The sequence below is a fragment of the Xiphophorus couchianus genome, chromosome 17 (genome assembly GCF_001444195.1).
Source record: "Xiphophorus couchianus chromosome 17, X_couchianus-1.0, whole genome shotgun sequence".
Taxonomy (NCBI): Eukaryota; Metazoa; Chordata; class Actinopteri; order Cyprinodontiformes; family Poeciliidae; genus Xiphophorus; species Xiphophorus couchianus.
In genome coordinates, this window is record NC_040244.1 from 15,765,493 (window position 1) to 15,783,123 (window position 17,631).

Consider the following 17,631-nt stretch of genomic DNA (forward strand, 5'->3'; position numbering starts at 1 on the left):
TGGAGTGATTAGAGAAGCTTTTATTAAATGAGCTGTTCGGTAAAAAAAAACCCATCTGTGACCATTTCCAAAGACGGCATTAAAACCGAAGCTCAGGTGAAAATCTGACGACTTGAAGCTTCAACGTCTGGATTTCTCATCCTGCAGAAAGGAAGAACAAAAAATACAGTTTGTGTTTTAATAAATATAATTTACAAGAGTTTGAAGCAGCTTGAACAGTGAAACGGTGAGGTGGCGACTGTGACTCCGTCTACCTTGATGACATCAGCCAGCTCCTGCAGCACCACTTCGTAGCGCTCCTCCATCCCCTTCAGGCTTTCTGGTTTTACCAGCTGCTTCTGAACCCCGGGGCTTCCTGCCTCCATCACCATCCGAAGGAAATTATTCTCCTGAGGGAGGGAAGAGAAACTCAAACTGCTATAGAGAAACATCCGTTCAGTCAGTTTGTTACCAATCATCATTTCAACCACCGACACTCTTATTCTGGCCAGAATTTAACCCGTTATGACCTAACTTTCAAATCTCCTCCTGGATATTTATATTAATTGTGGCCAGTTCTTTAAATGTCCTGTGAGTAAATATATATTTGCCCATTTATCCATAACAACTGGAACTTTCAATATCCAGCAAGTTATTTTCGCAATTTACAGTCTATTAAAAGAATGTCCCTCAGATTCATTTCACTCCCTGCTACAGCGGGAGTGAAATTACCGTAATAACCTGATATTGGCTGGAAAGTGCAACGTCTCTCCTTTCAGAAACAGGTGGAATTTTTCAGATAGCACAAAGTGTGGTGGAATAACGGTACTGCACATTTGGCTGGATTGTCGGGTCTACGTTCGGCCTGGAAGGGTTAAAACAGGGAAAACCTCCTTCAACACTCAATCATGTGCTAACCATATGAACATATTTTAAGTGGGAATAAATGTAAGGGTGTCCTAATTTGTTCTTGACAGAAATCCCTGCTCTCTTCTTCTCCTTCCGTGAAGCTCTTCATTCCAGATCAGTGACTGTACCTGAACCCCCAGCAGAAAGGTGAAGGCCAGTCCAGGTTTTCCAGCTCTTGCTGTTCTTCCGATCCTACATGATGACACAGACACAAACGTGACTTTTTGAACAGACGGGAACAGAAGGGACAGTTTGTAGGAGGAGACAGCGGGGGCTGCTGACCTGTGAATGTAGGTCCTGATGTACTGCGGCGCGTCATAGTTGACCACACATTTGACAGCGCTGATATCGATGCCTCTGGCAGCTGCGTCTGTGCTGATCAGCCTGTGTGGAGGACAGATCAGGTTAATGCAGCAGAGCAGTCATATAAAGCTGCAGCACAAACAAAGCAATACCAGAGAAACGGAGACGTCAGATTCAGGAAAAGCCGCCGTCGTTTCAGTTTTGCTGTGTGGATATTAGTGATGTAAAATGGTCGTTTTGCTCTCTCAACTCGACAGGGAGACGAAAGAACTCGACATTAAATTGTCAGAGAGCAGAGAGGTTTTAATAACCAGCTGCAGCATCACAACATGGCACATGCCACTATGTGGAAATGAATACAGAACCACAGGCTAATGGAGGACAAACTGACAATATTTTCCCTCACTTGCTTCTTCTTCTACTCTCTAACTTACAATATTTGCTCTTATTTCAACTGTTAATTTTCTGTTTTCTTTCCCCTTTTTTTCTCTTCATAGAAGCGAACCCCGGCCTGGTGTTCTGATTTGGCTGCGGCCTCTTGCTGCAGGATGGGATTGGCTGAGATAAAGCTGCCAAAAAAACAAACAAGCATTCTCTCTCCTGCTATTAACATTTTGCATTTCTTTCACACAGAACGTTCTCCTACATCAGTTCATTCTGTTTCTGCTCCGTCTTCTCAGACCTCCAGTCGGTCGTGCTGCCTGTCACTGACTCGATGCGGTCCGAGTCACTGAGTTGGAAAAGTTTTTACATTTGAGTAACAAATTGAGCTTAATGAACTGTTTGATAACTCGGATCAACAGGAACACGTGTGACTGAATAGAAACAACTGTTTTTGTAAGTGACGTTTGTTGTGAAATGCTGCTGTCGCCATAGGAATAAACCGAATCGGCTCGCTCTCTGTTACTGGAACGATTCCAGAACGGTCCAGTGTGCTTGTGACTCACAGCTGGATCTTCCCCTGTTCAAAGTTCTTCAGGGTGTTCTTCCTCTCGCCGGGAGAGAGGCGCGACGAGAACTCGGCCGCCTGCACTCCGCCAAACAGCTGCACCAAACGGTAGAGTCTGGAAAGCAGAGGAGACGGAATCAGACGACACACACTGAGACGCTCTGAGGCGAGTCCGTCTGTCCGTCCGTCAGTCCCTCCGACCTGTGTGCCGTCTCTCTGGAGTTGGTGAAACAGAGGATGGGGCGGAGCTTCAGATACAGGATGAAGTGAAGGATGAGCAGGGGCTTCTTGTTCATCGTGCACGGAACATAAAACTCCTGCAGACAGCCAAGAGGAAGCGTCTCAGAATTGCACTCTCCTGTTTCAGTTATGGGTTTGCCCATCAAGTCAAAAGGCAGCGTCTCACCGTGAGGCCCTGGGGGAAGTCGAAGCGCTCGTGTTTGTGGGTGGGGTCTGCGGCCGTCGTGCTGCTGGACGGGCCGTGAACGGAGCTGAAGAGCTGGGGCCGGTGGAGGCCCAGCTGCTGCAGCTTCTCCGGGTTCTGGGTGAGCGTGGCGGAAAAGAGCAGCTTCTGGAGCGGCATCTGACCTGGAGACAGACTGAGACGAGACGCAGACGTGACGCGAGGCCACGATGTTGACGTTTTCACTTACAACACGACTCAATCAGTTCCACAACGCACCGCCAGTCCTCTGACACGCGAACAGTTTAACAGCGTTTTGGGCCGAAAAGCTCAGCCTGCAGCCGTACATTAGCTTAGGAATCTGGATTAATGAAGTAATCAAATGAACTCCTGCATTTGATTTATTTTATTATTACGAGGTAGATAACACCGGTCAACAGCCCAAAAAAAAAATTGTCTGGGGTTAGTCGACTGTTTTAGGGTCATTTTGATGAGCTGAATCCAAAAATCACATTGGTTTTGCTCAATCAAGTCAACTTTCTGAATTATGGAGCAACATGAGCGTCAAAATGCAAGACTTGTTCTCACATCTGGAGAATCCGATCAATAAGTGATGAGCAGGAGGAGAGATTCCAACAGGACAGAAAATAGACAAAGACATAATGTTCAATTCACATGTACTTACACTTAATGGTGTTTATTACTCAAATTACGGAAATGTAAGTTTGTAACATTTAATTAGAACACTTTGTTAGAAAACATTTTTTCTCCTAAAACCTTTTTTTGGATGAGAAATATGAACGAAACTGAACTGTTAATGTAACAAAAAATTTTATTGATTAAAGTCAGAAGATCAGATTTCTCCAAATCAAATCACAATAAAAACTTGAACGGACTGAGAAAAATTGATGTCACTTTTAGGATTCAGAGGTGCAAAATAGTCCTAATTCAGTTGAAATAAAAAACATAGATAACTTCCCAAAAATATTTTTGCAACCCCGTGTGATCAGGCGGAAATTGGAAATGATGTTAAAGAAAGCCGAGGCAGAAAATGTCAAGTAAGTTTCTTCTTCTCCTCCAAGCCGCTTCACTGAGTAGTAAGTAGAGTAAAACAAAGTAACAGAATTAATTACAGGACTCACATCTGAACGTTAACGACATTTTAAACAGGAACCTCTGTGGCTACTTTGAATAATTTGTGAATGAACCTTAATCTGGAGCCTCCCTGAATGCTGCCATGCCGACAGACAGCTGGTATTTTCTGACCCACCTGGCTGCTGTGATGCATGCGGGCTCCGTCCTCCTGAACAGGGTTCTGGCCTCTGGTCCGGCCGCCGAGCAGTACACCGCCTTCAGCACCTGGCTGAGCCATGACTGGTGCATGCTGTCGATCATCCTGTCGGCCTCGTCGATTATCTGAGACGCAGACAGAAAAAAACAGACACGGCACAACATCAGAAACCAAAGAGTTCTGCTCTACGCAGCGAGAACGCGGGGATTTTTAGGAACCTACCAGGAACCGGAGATGTTCCAGACAGAAGCCGGGGTTTTTGCTGATGTGATCGACCAGTCGACCAGGAGTGACGACGACTATGTCTGCTGCGCTGCACCTCACACTGCCTCTGAAACAGACAGCAGGTTGTTGGCTTTGGATTTGCAATACTCCGTCTCTTTAAGAAACTCCTACTCTTTCTGTAACTCCGCCTTCAGGAAGTCATCACAACATGGCTCCTCTATTAACCTTTCAACAATTTTTTTTAACCAGTGTTTCACTGAGCAGTGGCTCCTATAATGATCTCAGCAGATGCTCAGTTCCACCAGGTGTTTGCTAATTGCTGCTGGCTAGTCTGAAGGAGCTGAGTGGGGAAGGCACAGGGGGAGAGGAACTCTGTGAGGTGGAAGAAAACCAGAGCTTGGAAACTGCAGCTCAGAGGAGGAGCTTTGTCCTTGAAGGCGGGGCTAAGTCCAACCAGCCGTACTGGACAGCTGAATGGTTGCCATGGAGATTAAAGGATTTCTCAAACATGGATAAAAGAATCAAGGCAACACTCCAGGCATGTTTTGATGAGGGAATAACATCATAAGAAGGTGGAAAGTTGTTACACAGTAAAGTTACTCAACTTGAAAACGGACATTAAATTTAAGGATCAAACCAATAACTGAAGACAGGCTCTTAGTTTGCCGTCCTCACCGTTGCTCCGAAAGCGAAGCGCACTCTGCAGCAAACGACCTCTGACCCCCCAGCATGACCACTTTCACAGGAGTTCCTTCGGCGTACGACGCAAACACTTTGTAGACCTGAACCAGACGCACATTAACCTCAGAACACCGTGAGGGTTTGAAAATGTGCAGAAATGGTTAGAACATTGCGACCTGCTGCGCGAGCTCTTTGGTTGGCAGCACGGCCAGAGCCCGGATCTCACACACCGTCCGCTCCATCAGCACCTGCCAGGAAACACACACACACACACACACACACACACACACACACACACACACACACACGTCATTGGGAAAACCCCAACAGCATTGCTTGATCAAAGCACCGCAGAGGAAATGCTGGCTGCTCACCTGAATGACAGGAATGACAAATGACAGAGTCTTTCCGCTGCCTGTTGGTGCAGAAACACAGAGATCTCTGGGTCTGTAGCCTCCTCGGCCAATCAGAAGTCCATGCTGAGCGCCCTCCAATATGGCCGGGATCACCTCTGCCTGCACTGAAAACAGATCACAGCAGTGTTATGACTTGAGACTGTGCACCATCAGCCACTTTTGTTAAGTAAAATGAGGAGAAAAAGGCAAGAGCGGTAGAAAAGCTCATGAGGACAGGACTGAAACATCTGTACCACCATGTCTGATGCTGCCTGAAACTTGCTCTAGGCCATATTTGGTTAGATCGGAAGATTGTACTCAAAGGTTGTATTTCTTAGAATCTTTAGGAGGCATAAAAGGCAAACAGGGAAAAAAAAATAACAATAACAGTCAGTTTGCATACAATTTGGTTAAAAAAGATTTGGCCATTTTACAGTTTGTAACCAGCTTTAAGTCAGCACAGCTTACTTTCCTAAACAAGGTTTGGGCTCATGCAAACATCAATAATAATGCACATGTGGATCAGGTAGAATGGTCAAATACACTGGGCACCTTCAGCTCCAAACAGAGGAAACGAACAAAATGAAAAAATAATAATAAGAAAACTTGTGAAAAACTTAAGTTTTGGCAGAAATGACAAGTATGCTTTTGGCAGCATGCAAATCTGCTTTGATACCAATTTAAGCTCCAGACCAGAGTTTCTTCTGCTAAACTCTGCTGCTCATCTCACAGTCTGACCTCAGCTTAATCATGACAAAGATATGAAAAAACAACATCAGCACATGGACAGTAAAAGCTGCTCTTTTACTCAAGAGGAATCTTTAGAAGAATTCTGTTAGTGGGACTGAATGATCACTCAGTTTTTTCTGTGACACACAGAACTTGATGAATAACACCAGGCAAAGAAAATGGGCCACTATTTATTCCTTTAATACAGTTTTATATAATCCCTTTACATTCGATTAACTTTGTAACGTATGAAGGATCTTGCTGTGGCTGTACTTTACTCTCACTGCAAGTCATTTCCTATCTGCAGGGTTGAAGTTAATAAGCAGCGCAAGGATGCAGCATAACACAGGCTTCATTGTCAATAGTTGTTTCCCAAAGTAGCCCGGCTGACCCCCAGGTGAGTCTACCGTACCTGGAAAAAAGTGCTGGATTCCATTCGCCTCCAGCTTCCTGAGCAGCTGAGCAGAAACCCCAGAAACAGAGGAGAGAGGAACCAGATTGCATTTAATGTCTCTGTGAATGACGTCGGGCTCAGCGAGCCACTGGGGCAGGACCCGCGTCGCCTGGGGGAAAAACAAAGAATGTGGAATTAATGGCAGGAATCTTTATTTTACTAAAGCCATGACGATTTTTTTCCCCTTACATGATTGTACCTTATTGACAGGTCTGCTTTCAAAACCTCCGAGGACACGGAATCCTGTCGCTGCAGACGAGTCCTTGTTTGACTCTTCCACTTCCTGTTCCCGCTCCGTTTCACGCCTGCAGCTCTCTGGAGAAACACTCGCCACTGACTGACCTGAGATCCAAAGATAAAACGAAAAAATGTATGGAACAGAAGTTACACAAAAAGTAAGAAAACGTCAAAACATTACTGCGTGACAACATTCAAATAACTTTTGTTTCTTCTGTCTCATATATAATGCTAGAAGTATTAGCATCGACTAGCTCCACCGCTGGGAGAATTCATGGATGAGATAAAGAGGCCAAACATTTTACATGTTCTGGGTTTGTTGCACCTGGAGTTCGCACTCGGCCATCAGGTAGAACGCGACATCATAACAACATTTTTGTTGCTGCAGCACAGCACAACATTAAATTTGCACTTTTTGAGTGTTGCCGTCGGCTTAGAGAGAATAATTGTCATGAATAAATTTCAGTTGAAAGTGTTACATCATTTTCAGCCTCCTTTTTAGCATTTGCATTTGGTAGCAGGCGAAATTGACAAAGATAATGCAGCATTTTAATTCCACAGTAGAGAAAGCCATACAGTTTCAGAAAGTAGGTATAGGAAAAAATATTGGTATCGGTTATCGGCCAAATGAGTTTTAGTATATCGGCTATTGACCAAAAATCCAATATTGTGCATCCCTGTTGTTTATTCTTGTTAGTTCCATCTGCTTGTGGTGAAACAGTTCTAGTAGTTCGTTCCAGTTGGTCAGCTGAAGGGACTTCTTTGTGACTGGGATCTCTTCCACATCAGTAATGAATGACTAACACTTTAAATCAACCAGGGCCCAGAGACAGCATAGCAGTAAAAAAAAATATTATAATAATCTGAAACATGTGAGCCTAACAAAGAGAGAGAAAATCCCACCTGATTCTTGACTCCTCTGCTTCTTATCCACAGCTCCCTTTCTCCTCTTTTTCCCCGCAGGCTCAGAATTATTAGAATCTGCATCAAGTAAAACTCCCGTTTTTGATTTCCTCCTCCTCTTCTGCTGCTGTTGATGCTCTTCGCTGCTTCGTTTCTCGTCTTTGGTCTCTGACGGAACTTCCTGCTGCTCGGTTTCTTCTTCACCAGTCCATTCTCTCTGCTTTGCTAAGATCTGTTTTTGTTTCTGCTTCACCTTCTGCTGCAGTTTGGTCAGCAGCGCTTGGGAATGGGACACCTTGGAGATGACGCCATCCTCCTCGTCTCCAAGATACCTGAAAAGATAAACAAACTGATGCCACCACTACTGGCTGCTTTCAATACTACAGACTTATAAACTTTTCAGTAGATCGATATTGGATTTCTGTTGCTTTCTGTTCTATCTATTCAAAAGCTACAAAACATATTTGTTGAGTCAGTTTTTGATCTACCCAGTCTAAGCTGATGTTTATTTTATTTTTTTTAGCTGTTTTATCGCGTTTTAACTATAAACTGACCCAGTCTGACACAAGATGCTCCAGCACTAACAGGTTGTACTTACCTGTTGACAAGAAACAGAGACATTTCTGCTGGAAGACCAAAGCATTGAAACTAAAATAATCCAATTCAAACTACCAACAGCGGCGCATGTCTCCTAGAAAAGTCACCAACTACTTAGACTCAACAAGACCCAATACTCGCTCCTCTTTCAAATAGTTTCTGTCCTAGTTTAAGAAAAACGCCGCCATACTGTGTGTTATTCTCATTCTTATTCACGTGCATCAAACGCGGGCTTATGACGCAACCAAGTCCGTCGCACTTGTTTGACGATCTTCTGGACGCGACTAACCGACTAACCACTATCTCTTGATACTTATCTATTTATTCTTTATCAATTATTAATTCATAACTACAGCTCATATGTGACCTATTTGTGGCATTTTATATTAGAAGACAAAACATAAATAGTCATTCCAAAAATGCTACATCCTTATTTTCCCCACCACCGTGTGTGGTTCAGTCCGCGTGATGACGTTGTCCAATCAAATTAAAGCGGTGCATATTTAAAATGTTGTTCTCTCGTCCCTCCAGTTATTCCCTCAAGTTCCCTGGAGAGGAAATGGCGGAGTCTGCTGTTAAAGTTTGTGTCCGTGTTCGTCCTGTTGCTGAGAGGTGAGTTTTTTTCAGAACCGAGTCACTCAGAAGAAGAGTTTCCCTCCTCACCCAAAGCTGACGTTAACCGTATCATGTTTCTGCCTGAAATGTTTGCATTCCACCATTTTAGAATTTAATAAGAACTACAGAGAAGTTGTCTTTTTTTATATTCTGCTAAGCTGTTGGTGTGAGACAGAAGCTGTTAGTATCTCACACAGCAGGGAGATGTTTTTTTTTTTTTTTTTTTTTGTGGCTCCTATACAGAATGTGAAGACCGCGGTGACGTTAGTTTCAAGTTGGATATGAAATTTTCGAGGCGTCTAGCTCAAGGTTGATCCGATTCAGGAACGTTAACTTCGGCCAGGCGTTCTCTCCTCTCTCCTCTCTCGCCCGGAGGTTCACATATAGGGACCGTCAACAAATTTCCGAACCAAACACTCCTTAGAAACAAATATCGACGTCTTGCCTCGTGACCAGCTGACACAAAACCAATTCATGCTACTAGATTCAACTACCAATCTGACTCTTCAGTCATTTTCAAGATTTTAAATCATTTTAATATTAAAAAAGGATGTATATTTTTCTTCAATAACTTCCATGTCATGTGACCATTGACTCAAAATTAATGTTAAATTGTTCTACTGGACTGCCATTTTAATTCCTGCACATACACTGATGCATGAGGAAACTGCTGGACATATGGAGGAGATGCTGTGAACAGAAGTATTGATCCACTACCAATACACACTGTGGTATCTATATAGATCAGCATTTCTCACCATAACCCACATAAGTAATTGAACTTACTGTCGGCAAGAGTAATAAAGTAAAGATTTGATGTATAAATTAGACATATAGTTGAAATTGGAGGTTTACATACATCAAATAGACACATCCACCTTTTGCTCTTCTCACTGTCTGAAGTTAATTTGGACCAAACTTTTGTTTTAAGGCTTTAGAATTGCCAGTTTTTCTATTTGCTGAATATTACAAAAGTGAGAAATGTCAGATTTATTTATGCTCTTAAAAATCAGAAGTTTGCACACAGAATGATAAATTTCTCTTTAAATGGTGAAAGTCTGGATGATGTCATGGCTGTGGAAACTGACACATTTTAGTTATTTAAAGGCTCACATGTGGAACACACTGCTTTCTGGTTTGACACAATGAGAAAGTCATAAGCTATCAGGCAGAGAATTGTAGAGCAGCACAAGTCTGGTTCATCTTTGAGAACAATTTCCAGCTGCTTGACGTATGTCTGTATCTCTCTGCAGTCAGCTTTTTTTTTTTTTTTTTTTAAGTTCTTTTCTTCCTCCCAATATTTTTCTAAGGGAAAAAAATGCAGCTTCAGAAAAGCCCGTCCAGCTGTTCTGGGAAAATGACAAGAAATCAATTCGTCAGATTGATGATGGAAATTCCAGCAAGTGCTTCACTTTTGGTATGCATCAAATTATATACAGCGTTAGAACTGTGTGTGTTGTGACCCACTAAGATGATTTTACTGTCGAATTTTCTCCTGTTTTCAGACAGAGTGTTTGGTGCTGAAGAATCTACAAGCCAGCTGTACCAGGACATCGCGAAGCCTCTGGTTGTGTCCACCGTTGCGGGTTACAATGGTTTGTAATAGAAATGATTGTTTTGCTCACTGCTTTGCTGCGAATCCTCATACTACAAATCGAGACAAAACAGTCTCGCTCTATTTGCACGACTTTCGTTTGATTCATGTTTTTGTGTCTGTTGCGCTTGTTTGTCAGGAACCATATTTGCCTACGGTCAGACATCTTCGGGGAAGACGTTCACAATGATGGGCAGTGACCGTAACCGTGGAGTCATTCCTCTGGCCGTAGACGACGTCTTCCAAACTATTAAAACGGTAAGCAGCTCCGTGAGACTCGCTGTAAAAGTCGCAGTACTAGTTTAGCCCGTTTACTGTTGGCCGTGCGCGTTGGGGCCACTTGTTAAGCAATCTCTCCTCATTTCATCCAAAGTTTCCAAACAAGGAATTCCTTCTCAGAGTGTCCTACATGGAAATCTACAACGAAACTGTGACGGACCTGTTGGTTGACAGCTGGAAGAGAAAACCTTTGGAAATTCGGGAAACTATGAATGTGAGTGGGTTAAATGGTTTTTGTTCGGTATGGGAATATTTGCAGAAACTATGCTGCATAACAGACGGTCTCTGATCAGCCGATTTGTGTTCACTGTGTAGAAAACGGTCTACGTGGCTGACCTGACTGAGGAGCTCGTCACAACGTCTTCACAAGCCCTCGCCTGGATCAGGAAGGGAGAAAGTAAGAGCTCGCCGTTTACAGCTGTGAACTTCTCTGTAGCTTCCTGTCAACACATGGTGTCTTTATTTCGTCTGCCTCCAGAGAACCGTCACTACGGAAAGACTAAAATGAACCAGCGGAGCAGCCGCTCGCACACCATATTCCGTATGGTAAGCAACAACTCGGCATGCAGGATAAGATGGAGTTTGCTGCTGTGGCGTTTTCTGACTTGCTAATGTTTATCTAGATCCTGGAGAGCAGAGAAAGGAGTGATCCAGCATCTGGGGAAAATGCTGATGGAGCCATTATTGTTTCCCACTTAGTAATTATTTTTCATTTATTTATTTTTCAAATTTGATTCTTTAAATATTTATGCTTTTGATTTTGGAGAGGCAAGTTAATAATTTTTGTTTGTGTGCAGAATTTAGTGGATCTCGCTGGATCTGAGAGAGCCAGTCAAACGGGGACGGAAGGTAAAGTGGAATTACTACTGTCCACCTTTATGTTTTGATTTCATTTAAAAGGTTTACTTAATCATCATGTTTTGAATTGACATTTCAACTTTTCTTTCATTTAATCGCACTTTCTTTCAAACCCACAGGTACTCGTTTCAAAGAAGGATGCAATATCAATCTCAGTCTGTTTATACTTGGACAGGTGATCAAGAAACTCACTGATGAAAACCAGAAGTGAGTAACCATGGCAATTCAGTTTACATCAGATGCATTTAGATTACTCATCAATTCTCTCAATAGTGTAATTAGGGTTGTGTTCCAACACTCTGACTCTACAGAGGCGATAATGATTAACTTCATTTTTCAAATGTAGCATTTAAAAACAAAGTAATCATGAAATGGTTCATTTCATTTGCATAGCGCTTTTCTAACAACTCACTTTATATGAATTGGGCAAAATTACAAATGGAACACTTCAGTATATCAAACAAATATTATCAATAAAATGTCTATGAATCAGGTTGTCCTGTTTGTATACCAGCTAGCAGGTCTGCCTTGCAGAGTTGTATTTATCTTAAAGTTTTAAATTTCAGTTTATATTCCAGTATTAGGACTTGCTGCAAAATGATTCTGATTCTATTTTTGAACCATATAGTTAGGAATAAAATGACAGATGGCATTAGTATATTTTTTGACTTTGCTAATGTGGCTTGTTAGTCCAGCCGTTCATTTTACAGTGACTGGTACTCTGAGGTTATGGACCACAGCTGCTGCAAAGACTGCTTCTAAAACGCTTTAAACCATCAAAATATACAGTTCTAACACCAAATGTAAATATTAATATGCATTATAAACCATCCTGACTCTGCCAAAGAAGCTGACATTTATGTTTGCCATTTCTATTCTTGGGGATGCAGCCAATCAGTGCCAAGGATTACTTCATGTTCAAAAATACTTTATTGATCCCAAAGGAAGATTAAACTCGTATTAATTCAAATTCTTCAGAGTTATTGTAGACGGTGATGGCTGTTGGCAGGGAAAATCTCTTGTAGCAGTCTGCGTTACAGTGAATTTGAAGAAGCCTCTGACTGAAGACAAGCATTTCTCCCCCTGCCCCCATAAAGGCAAGAATGACGCTTTGAAAAAAAGAAAAATCTCAATTAAAGTCCAGAGCTACTTCATCCTGAGCAGCATAATTCTAGAATATAAACTAAAATGAATGTCACTCAGCATTGGCTGCTTTCCAAACCTCAGTCAAGTAACATTGTTTGTATGTATTTCAGCTTCATGAGTCTGTGGAATATTTTAGAGATGCTGTACGAAAGGATCTGCAAATAGGCCAAAACTGAATCAGGATTTGTTGGGGGGGGGGGGGTTACTGTATTTTAAACAAAATCAATACAGTTCTTTAGTTCTGAATAGATCCTTTATTTTCGGATGCACTGATTGCTGGATTTCTCGTCAATACTCTCCAGAGGCTTTACCAGCTACAGAGACAGCAAACTGACCCGCATCCTGCAGAACTCCCTGGGAGGCAATGCTAAAACGGTCATCATCAGCACCATCACGCCCGTTTCTCTGGAGGAGACCCTCGGCACTCTGCAGGTTTGTCTTCATTGTCATTTCATAGGCCAACATAATCTTGAACGTTGCCTTTAAACATTTACTCTACGTGAGACATTCTAGTTAAGCTGTCCAAATGCACAGCACAACAGTATTCAGGTGAATTCCACATGTTCAGTTTGCCAGCACCGCAAAGAAAATGAAGAACGACCCTCATGTGACGGAGGTATCGGATGACGGCGCGTTGCTCAAGAGGTATCGGAATGAGATTGTAGACCTCAAGCGTCGACTGAACGAGGTTAGAATGATTTGTTAATGTCACCGGGCTTCTCCGATTTTTACTCTGATCAAACTTCCTTCAGTGCAGCGCTTTGCTTTGCTCGACTCGCACGTTCATCTCTTCCAGGTGTCTTCGGTCACACAGACCACAGTGACGGAAAAAGAGGTTCTGTCTCAGCTGCTCCAAGAGAAGGATCAGCTCCAGAGAGAGCAAGAGGACCGGATCAGAAACCTGACCAAACTGCTGGTCACCAGCTCCAACCTGGTCTCTGTTCCAAAGGTCTGTCTGTCATTCAGCGGAGAGTTGTTTGTTTTTCTTTTTTTTTTTCTTTTCGTTCAGCAGAGTTTTGCTTTCCTTTAACAGAAACCCAAACCACTGCCTAGCTTTACCAGTATGCACACCAGCAACGTCAGCGAATAACGTGACAAGCCACAGCTAAAAAATAAAACAAAAAACACTTTAATTAGAACCACAACTGAAGTGCAAAAAAAAAAAAGTGTTTTGTAAGACATTATAGTTTGGGTATTGTTGTCATCCAATATCACATAATGACCTTTAACTCAAGCGCAGCAGGCTGCTGGTTAACTGAAGGTGCTGTAGGCCTGGTTAACATCAGGGTTAATTACTCACTAACATGCCAGCTGTGTTCTCTATCAGATGCCGAAGCGCCGGGTGACGTGGGGAGGAAAGATGCTCCACGGCAGTCAGCCGGCATGCGACGACGACGGGATAGCTAACATGAACGTGACTTTTAGCAGGAAGAGGAGAGCTAATCGTTTCTGTTCCGGGGATCTAGTTGAAGGTATGGAGCGACCGAAGATGGGAATCTTTTCTGAATGGTTCGTGTGAGATGATGGACCTGAGCTTACTGCACTTTGTAGCTGATGAAGACTTCTACCCTCACTGGGAGATTCCTGAGGAGCCTTCAGAAGAGATGGAGATGAGCCAGAGCTCTTTGACTGTTCGCAGCTTTGGGGACAGGTGGGTTCTTCATGAGGTCACCAGTAGGCCTGTTGCAAATAATCAATAAATGGCACGATAAACTAAAACATACTCGATAATCTCCATTTGTATGATTTATCGATTCTCTCGTTTTTCTTTCTACCAAAAACTGGATGATTAAAGTTTTCTGTCTGGTGTTTTGGACTCAACTAGCTTCTTTTTTTTTTTTTTGAAGGACAATTTTGTTTAGAGACTTCATGACTCATTTTCTTTTCTTTTCTTTTATTTCTTTTTTCATTTAAAATGCCTTCCATTTCCAGTGTTAAACGTTCGTTAGAATTTAAAGTTTATTGCTCTTTGAGAATGTGTTCTTGCATATGTAGGCTGATATTCCTATTATATTACTTTAAAATGATCTCAAAACAACAATTTTATTGCTTACAGCAATAACTTCTGGGACAATTATCATCCAGCAACATTTGTTGACGGGCCTAGTCACTAGTGGATCACGCAGTTCCAGTGATCATACTACACAAACTATTAAACTAAAGGCTAAATTTTGGAATAACTTGTCCTACTTGGTAAAAGGCAACTAATAAGCTTCTTATGCTTTTATCTTTCTCTATGTCCAGTGACCTGGCGTCTCCTGATCAAAGATGTGCTCTCTTAGAGAAACTATCCAACCTGGAGCATCAGCTCGAAACGGAGCGTCAGCAGAGGGAGGAGGCTGTGAGACAGGCCGAAACCCTGGACTGCCGAGTCGCAGAGCTGCAGGTCCAGTTGCAGACTTTGCTGAAAGAAGAAGCGGCAGAGAAGAAGCAGTCGGAAGAGAGGCTGGCAAACCTGGAGGCGCAGCTGCGAAACGAAACCCAGCAGAAGCTGGATGCTTCGTTGCAAGTGCAAGCCGCTGAACAGAAGGTTGCCGAGCTGGAGGAGGTTCTGCAAACCGAGGCGCAGCAGAAGCGGGAAGCCACTTTGACCTCCAGTTCTTTGGAGGTCAAAGTGTCTGAGCTGGAGAGGCAGCTGGAGGAGAAGAGGCAGTCCGAGTCTGAGCAGGTAGACAGTTAGATCAGGAGCTGCTCTCTGGAGCAGCAATGTTGAGCGGGTAGAGTTTTTATAGTACTTAATATTGTCTCTTGTTTGTATTTCATATGTTGCATGCTTTTGTAGGACTGTAAATAAATAAAAACTGCAATGCTGGTTCTGGATATAAAGTGTACCAGTTTGGGCTCTAATCCTAAAGTCTTGTCTTCCAGATGAGGAAAGGATTTGCAGAGAGTGTTCAGCTGTGTGAAACCTTGGCGTCAGAGAAGGTAACACTGGCCAAAGCTGCTGCTGCTGAGCCACAACCTCCCAGTGTGGTGATGCAACTACAATAGAAAGAATGATTATAGCAACTCCATATATTCTGTCGTTATGTTAAGTGTCCCAATAAGAAATGACGTCCATTGGGTTATTTAATCTTTAGCAAACTCTTTTACTCAAAGCTTCTTCCAAATGATATGATAACGCATCTAAAGCTAACAATAAGCTACTACTTTACTTTACTATCTGAGATGAGATTAGAGGAGGACGTCTTGGGGGGTTTCATTGCTGACCACGTCATTCCAGCGAGGGATGAATGTGCAGATATTTCAGGTAGGAGGAACCTAAAAGGTCACATGTCCTGCGTCTTTTCCACAGGAAGCGGTTACTGCCGAGCGAGACAACCTGAAACAGGAGCTGGGGATGTTCCTGGAGCACACGCAGAGCTTGGAGAAGGAAAATGCAGCTCTCCACCAAGAGCTGAAGGAGAAAAAGGATCTGGAAGAGTTCAAAAGTCTGGAGCTGAAGTTCATGGCGGAACAGGAGGTAGATTTCAGTTGAACGTCTTTGTCTGCAATAAAGTAATGAGAATCAGTCTTTTATTTAGTGATTTATGATGTGCTCAATTGACTGTTGTATTAATATAATTTCACTATTTTGTAACTGTTTCTTACTGCTTATTTGCAGAGTGAATTACAGAAGGAAATATCGAGTCTAAAGAAGGCCATCGAATTGTCTGAACATCAGCGCCGTCAACCGGAGGTAATGTTTTAAAGTGTGGCTGTGATACTTTGGCACATTTCTCATGTAACCTCTTTCAATATATCATTTAAAGCCAAGTGAACACCGCGTGTGTTCACTTTAGTCATGGCACGATCTCTTCCTGTTGTCTGTAGACGTGACGTTAAACTGTTAGATGTGTCCATTTTGAACAGTGAGCACAAGATCTCCCCATGTTTTTCTGGCTCCGAAGCTTTGAGTCTCCAAACCTTTGAAATAAATGCAGATCCTTCCAACACCACTGAGGTTCCGTTCAGGCGCAGAGAACCACGTGAGCTGAGTTTGAAGACAAACGGAAAAAGATGCAGCCTTTTTAATGTGCGTGTTCTATTAACATTCATATCAGTGCGGATTTTTCAAAGTTTATTCACTTGGAAATAAAGGTAGTTTAAAAAAAAAAAAATTTTTAACCATGCTAAATTAAACGTAGCGCTCCCTAAATTCCACCAGTACATTACATGTTCCACCAGTGGAGTTAACCTCCTCCAACTTAAAGCGTGGATAGACGACCACATGATCCCATGTTGCTGGCGTACAAACCAATGAAAAGAACATCTGCCAAAATACCAACAGTGAAATCTTAGCCTGGTTGCCACTCGGCACCTGCATGTGAGGATTTTCTGCCACCTGGACCTGGAGGTGTTCAGCTACCTCCAACAGTGTTGACGCCTTCGCAGTGGACAGACGCATCCTGGTGTTTTTCCCCAACCAGAAGCCCTGGATGAACCAGAACTGCTGAGGAGACAAATGGCGCGTTCAGGCCTGGAGACGGGGACCTGTACAGCTGCAACTGAGAGGCCAAGACCAACTACAAGCAGAGGACTGAGGAGGAAGTGGGTGATGTGCTGGTAAGGGGTCCAGCACATCACCCACTTCAGATCCAGCAACTCCACCGAAATCTCTGGCGACACTTGACTGGCAGAGGAGCTCAATCATTTCTTTGCCCGTTTTGAAGCTGAATCCCCAGCAGAGCCCCTAATGCAGCCACCAGTCTGTCACTGTACAGGTGGAAAACACAGAGGCTGCTGATCGACTTCACTCTAACCTGACTATTGGTCCTACTTTTATAGTTTTGAGTTTGTTTTTCCCCTCATAAACAGGATTTAGTTGTTAGGTCAGGGTTTGGGTCACTGAGCCAAGAGGAAATGTTTTAAAGTGATTATTTTCTCGCCAGATGACCCTGACAGCCAGCAAGGAGAATCTGGAGCCTGAGCTGACTGGACCTGTTCTCCATATGGCGGTGGAAAGCCATCCTGAAAAACATCAGAATGTTTCGTATGACGACGTTGAGCTCAGCGCTCTAGATGACACGCTGCCACAAAGTAATAAACCATGAATCGGGACGGTTTTCCACCTGTGACATCAGATGGGTGTTTCTAAAGCGTTC

The 17,631-nt window shown here is 43.0% G+C and overlaps 2 protein-coding genes across 3 annotated transcripts in view; one reads left to right on the forward strand and one right to left on the reverse strand.

The window, feature by feature from the left end:
- Positions 1–8,263, reverse strand: ddx51 (DEAD (Asp-Glu-Ala-Asp) box polypeptide 51). Its single transcript, XM_028044078.1, has 16 exons — positions 8,057–8,263; positions 7,459–7,790; positions 6,518–6,660; positions 6,277–6,427; positions 5,115–5,260; positions 4,917–4,988; positions 4,735–4,841; positions 4,057–4,165; positions 3,814–3,959; positions 2,547–2,739; positions 2,342–2,457; positions 2,139–2,255; positions 1,171–1,272; positions 1,017–1,080; positions 255–389; positions 1–141 (listed from the first exon to the last, which is right to left on the reverse strand). Exons 1-16 carry the CDS (start codon positions 8,077–8,079, stop codon positions 121–123), a joined length of 1,977 nt encoding a protein of 658 aa, XP_027899879.1. The 5' UTR covers positions 8,080–8,263; the 3' UTR covers positions 1–120.
- The window catches only part of cenpe (centromere protein E), a 22,066-nt gene continuing 11,025 nt past the window's right edge, over positions 6,591–17,631 (forward strand). Inside the window, exons 1-21 of one of the 2 annotated variants that reach the window (XM_028044038.1) lie at positions 6,591–6,713; positions 8,587–8,667; positions 9,981–10,087; positions 10,176–10,265; positions 10,404–10,522; positions 10,638–10,757; positions 10,859–10,940; positions 11,022–11,089; positions 11,167–11,241; positions 11,341–11,392; positions 11,521–11,608; positions 12,850–12,979; positions 13,116–13,235; positions 13,344–13,496; positions 13,875–14,019; positions 14,099–14,198; positions 14,792–15,215; positions 15,416–15,472; positions 15,843–16,010; positions 16,152–16,226; positions 17,419–17,566. In XM_028044038.1, the coding sequence (XP_027899839.1) occupies positions 6,691–6,713; positions 8,587–8,667; positions 9,981–10,087; positions 10,176–10,265; positions 10,404–10,522; positions 10,638–10,757; positions 10,859–10,940; positions 11,022–11,089; positions 11,167–11,241; positions 11,341–11,392; positions 11,521–11,608; positions 12,850–12,979; positions 13,116–13,235; positions 13,344–13,496; positions 13,875–14,019; positions 14,099–14,198; positions 14,792–15,215; positions 15,416–15,472; positions 15,843–16,010; positions 16,152–16,226; positions 17,419–17,566 (2,425 nt within the window). In that variant the 5' untranslated portion in view covers positions 6,591–6,690. Of the gene's footprint in view, positions 6,714–8,395; positions 8,668–9,980; positions 10,088–10,175; positions 10,266–10,403; positions 10,523–10,637; positions 10,758–10,858; positions 10,941–11,021; positions 11,090–11,166; positions 11,242–11,340; positions 11,393–11,520; positions 11,609–12,849; positions 12,980–13,115; positions 13,236–13,343; positions 13,497–13,874; positions 14,020–14,098; positions 14,199–14,791; positions 15,216–15,415; positions 15,473–15,842; positions 16,011–16,151; positions 16,227–17,418; positions 17,567–17,631 lie in introns of those variants that run through there. The other variant, XM_028044040.1, reaches the window with a different exon arrangement.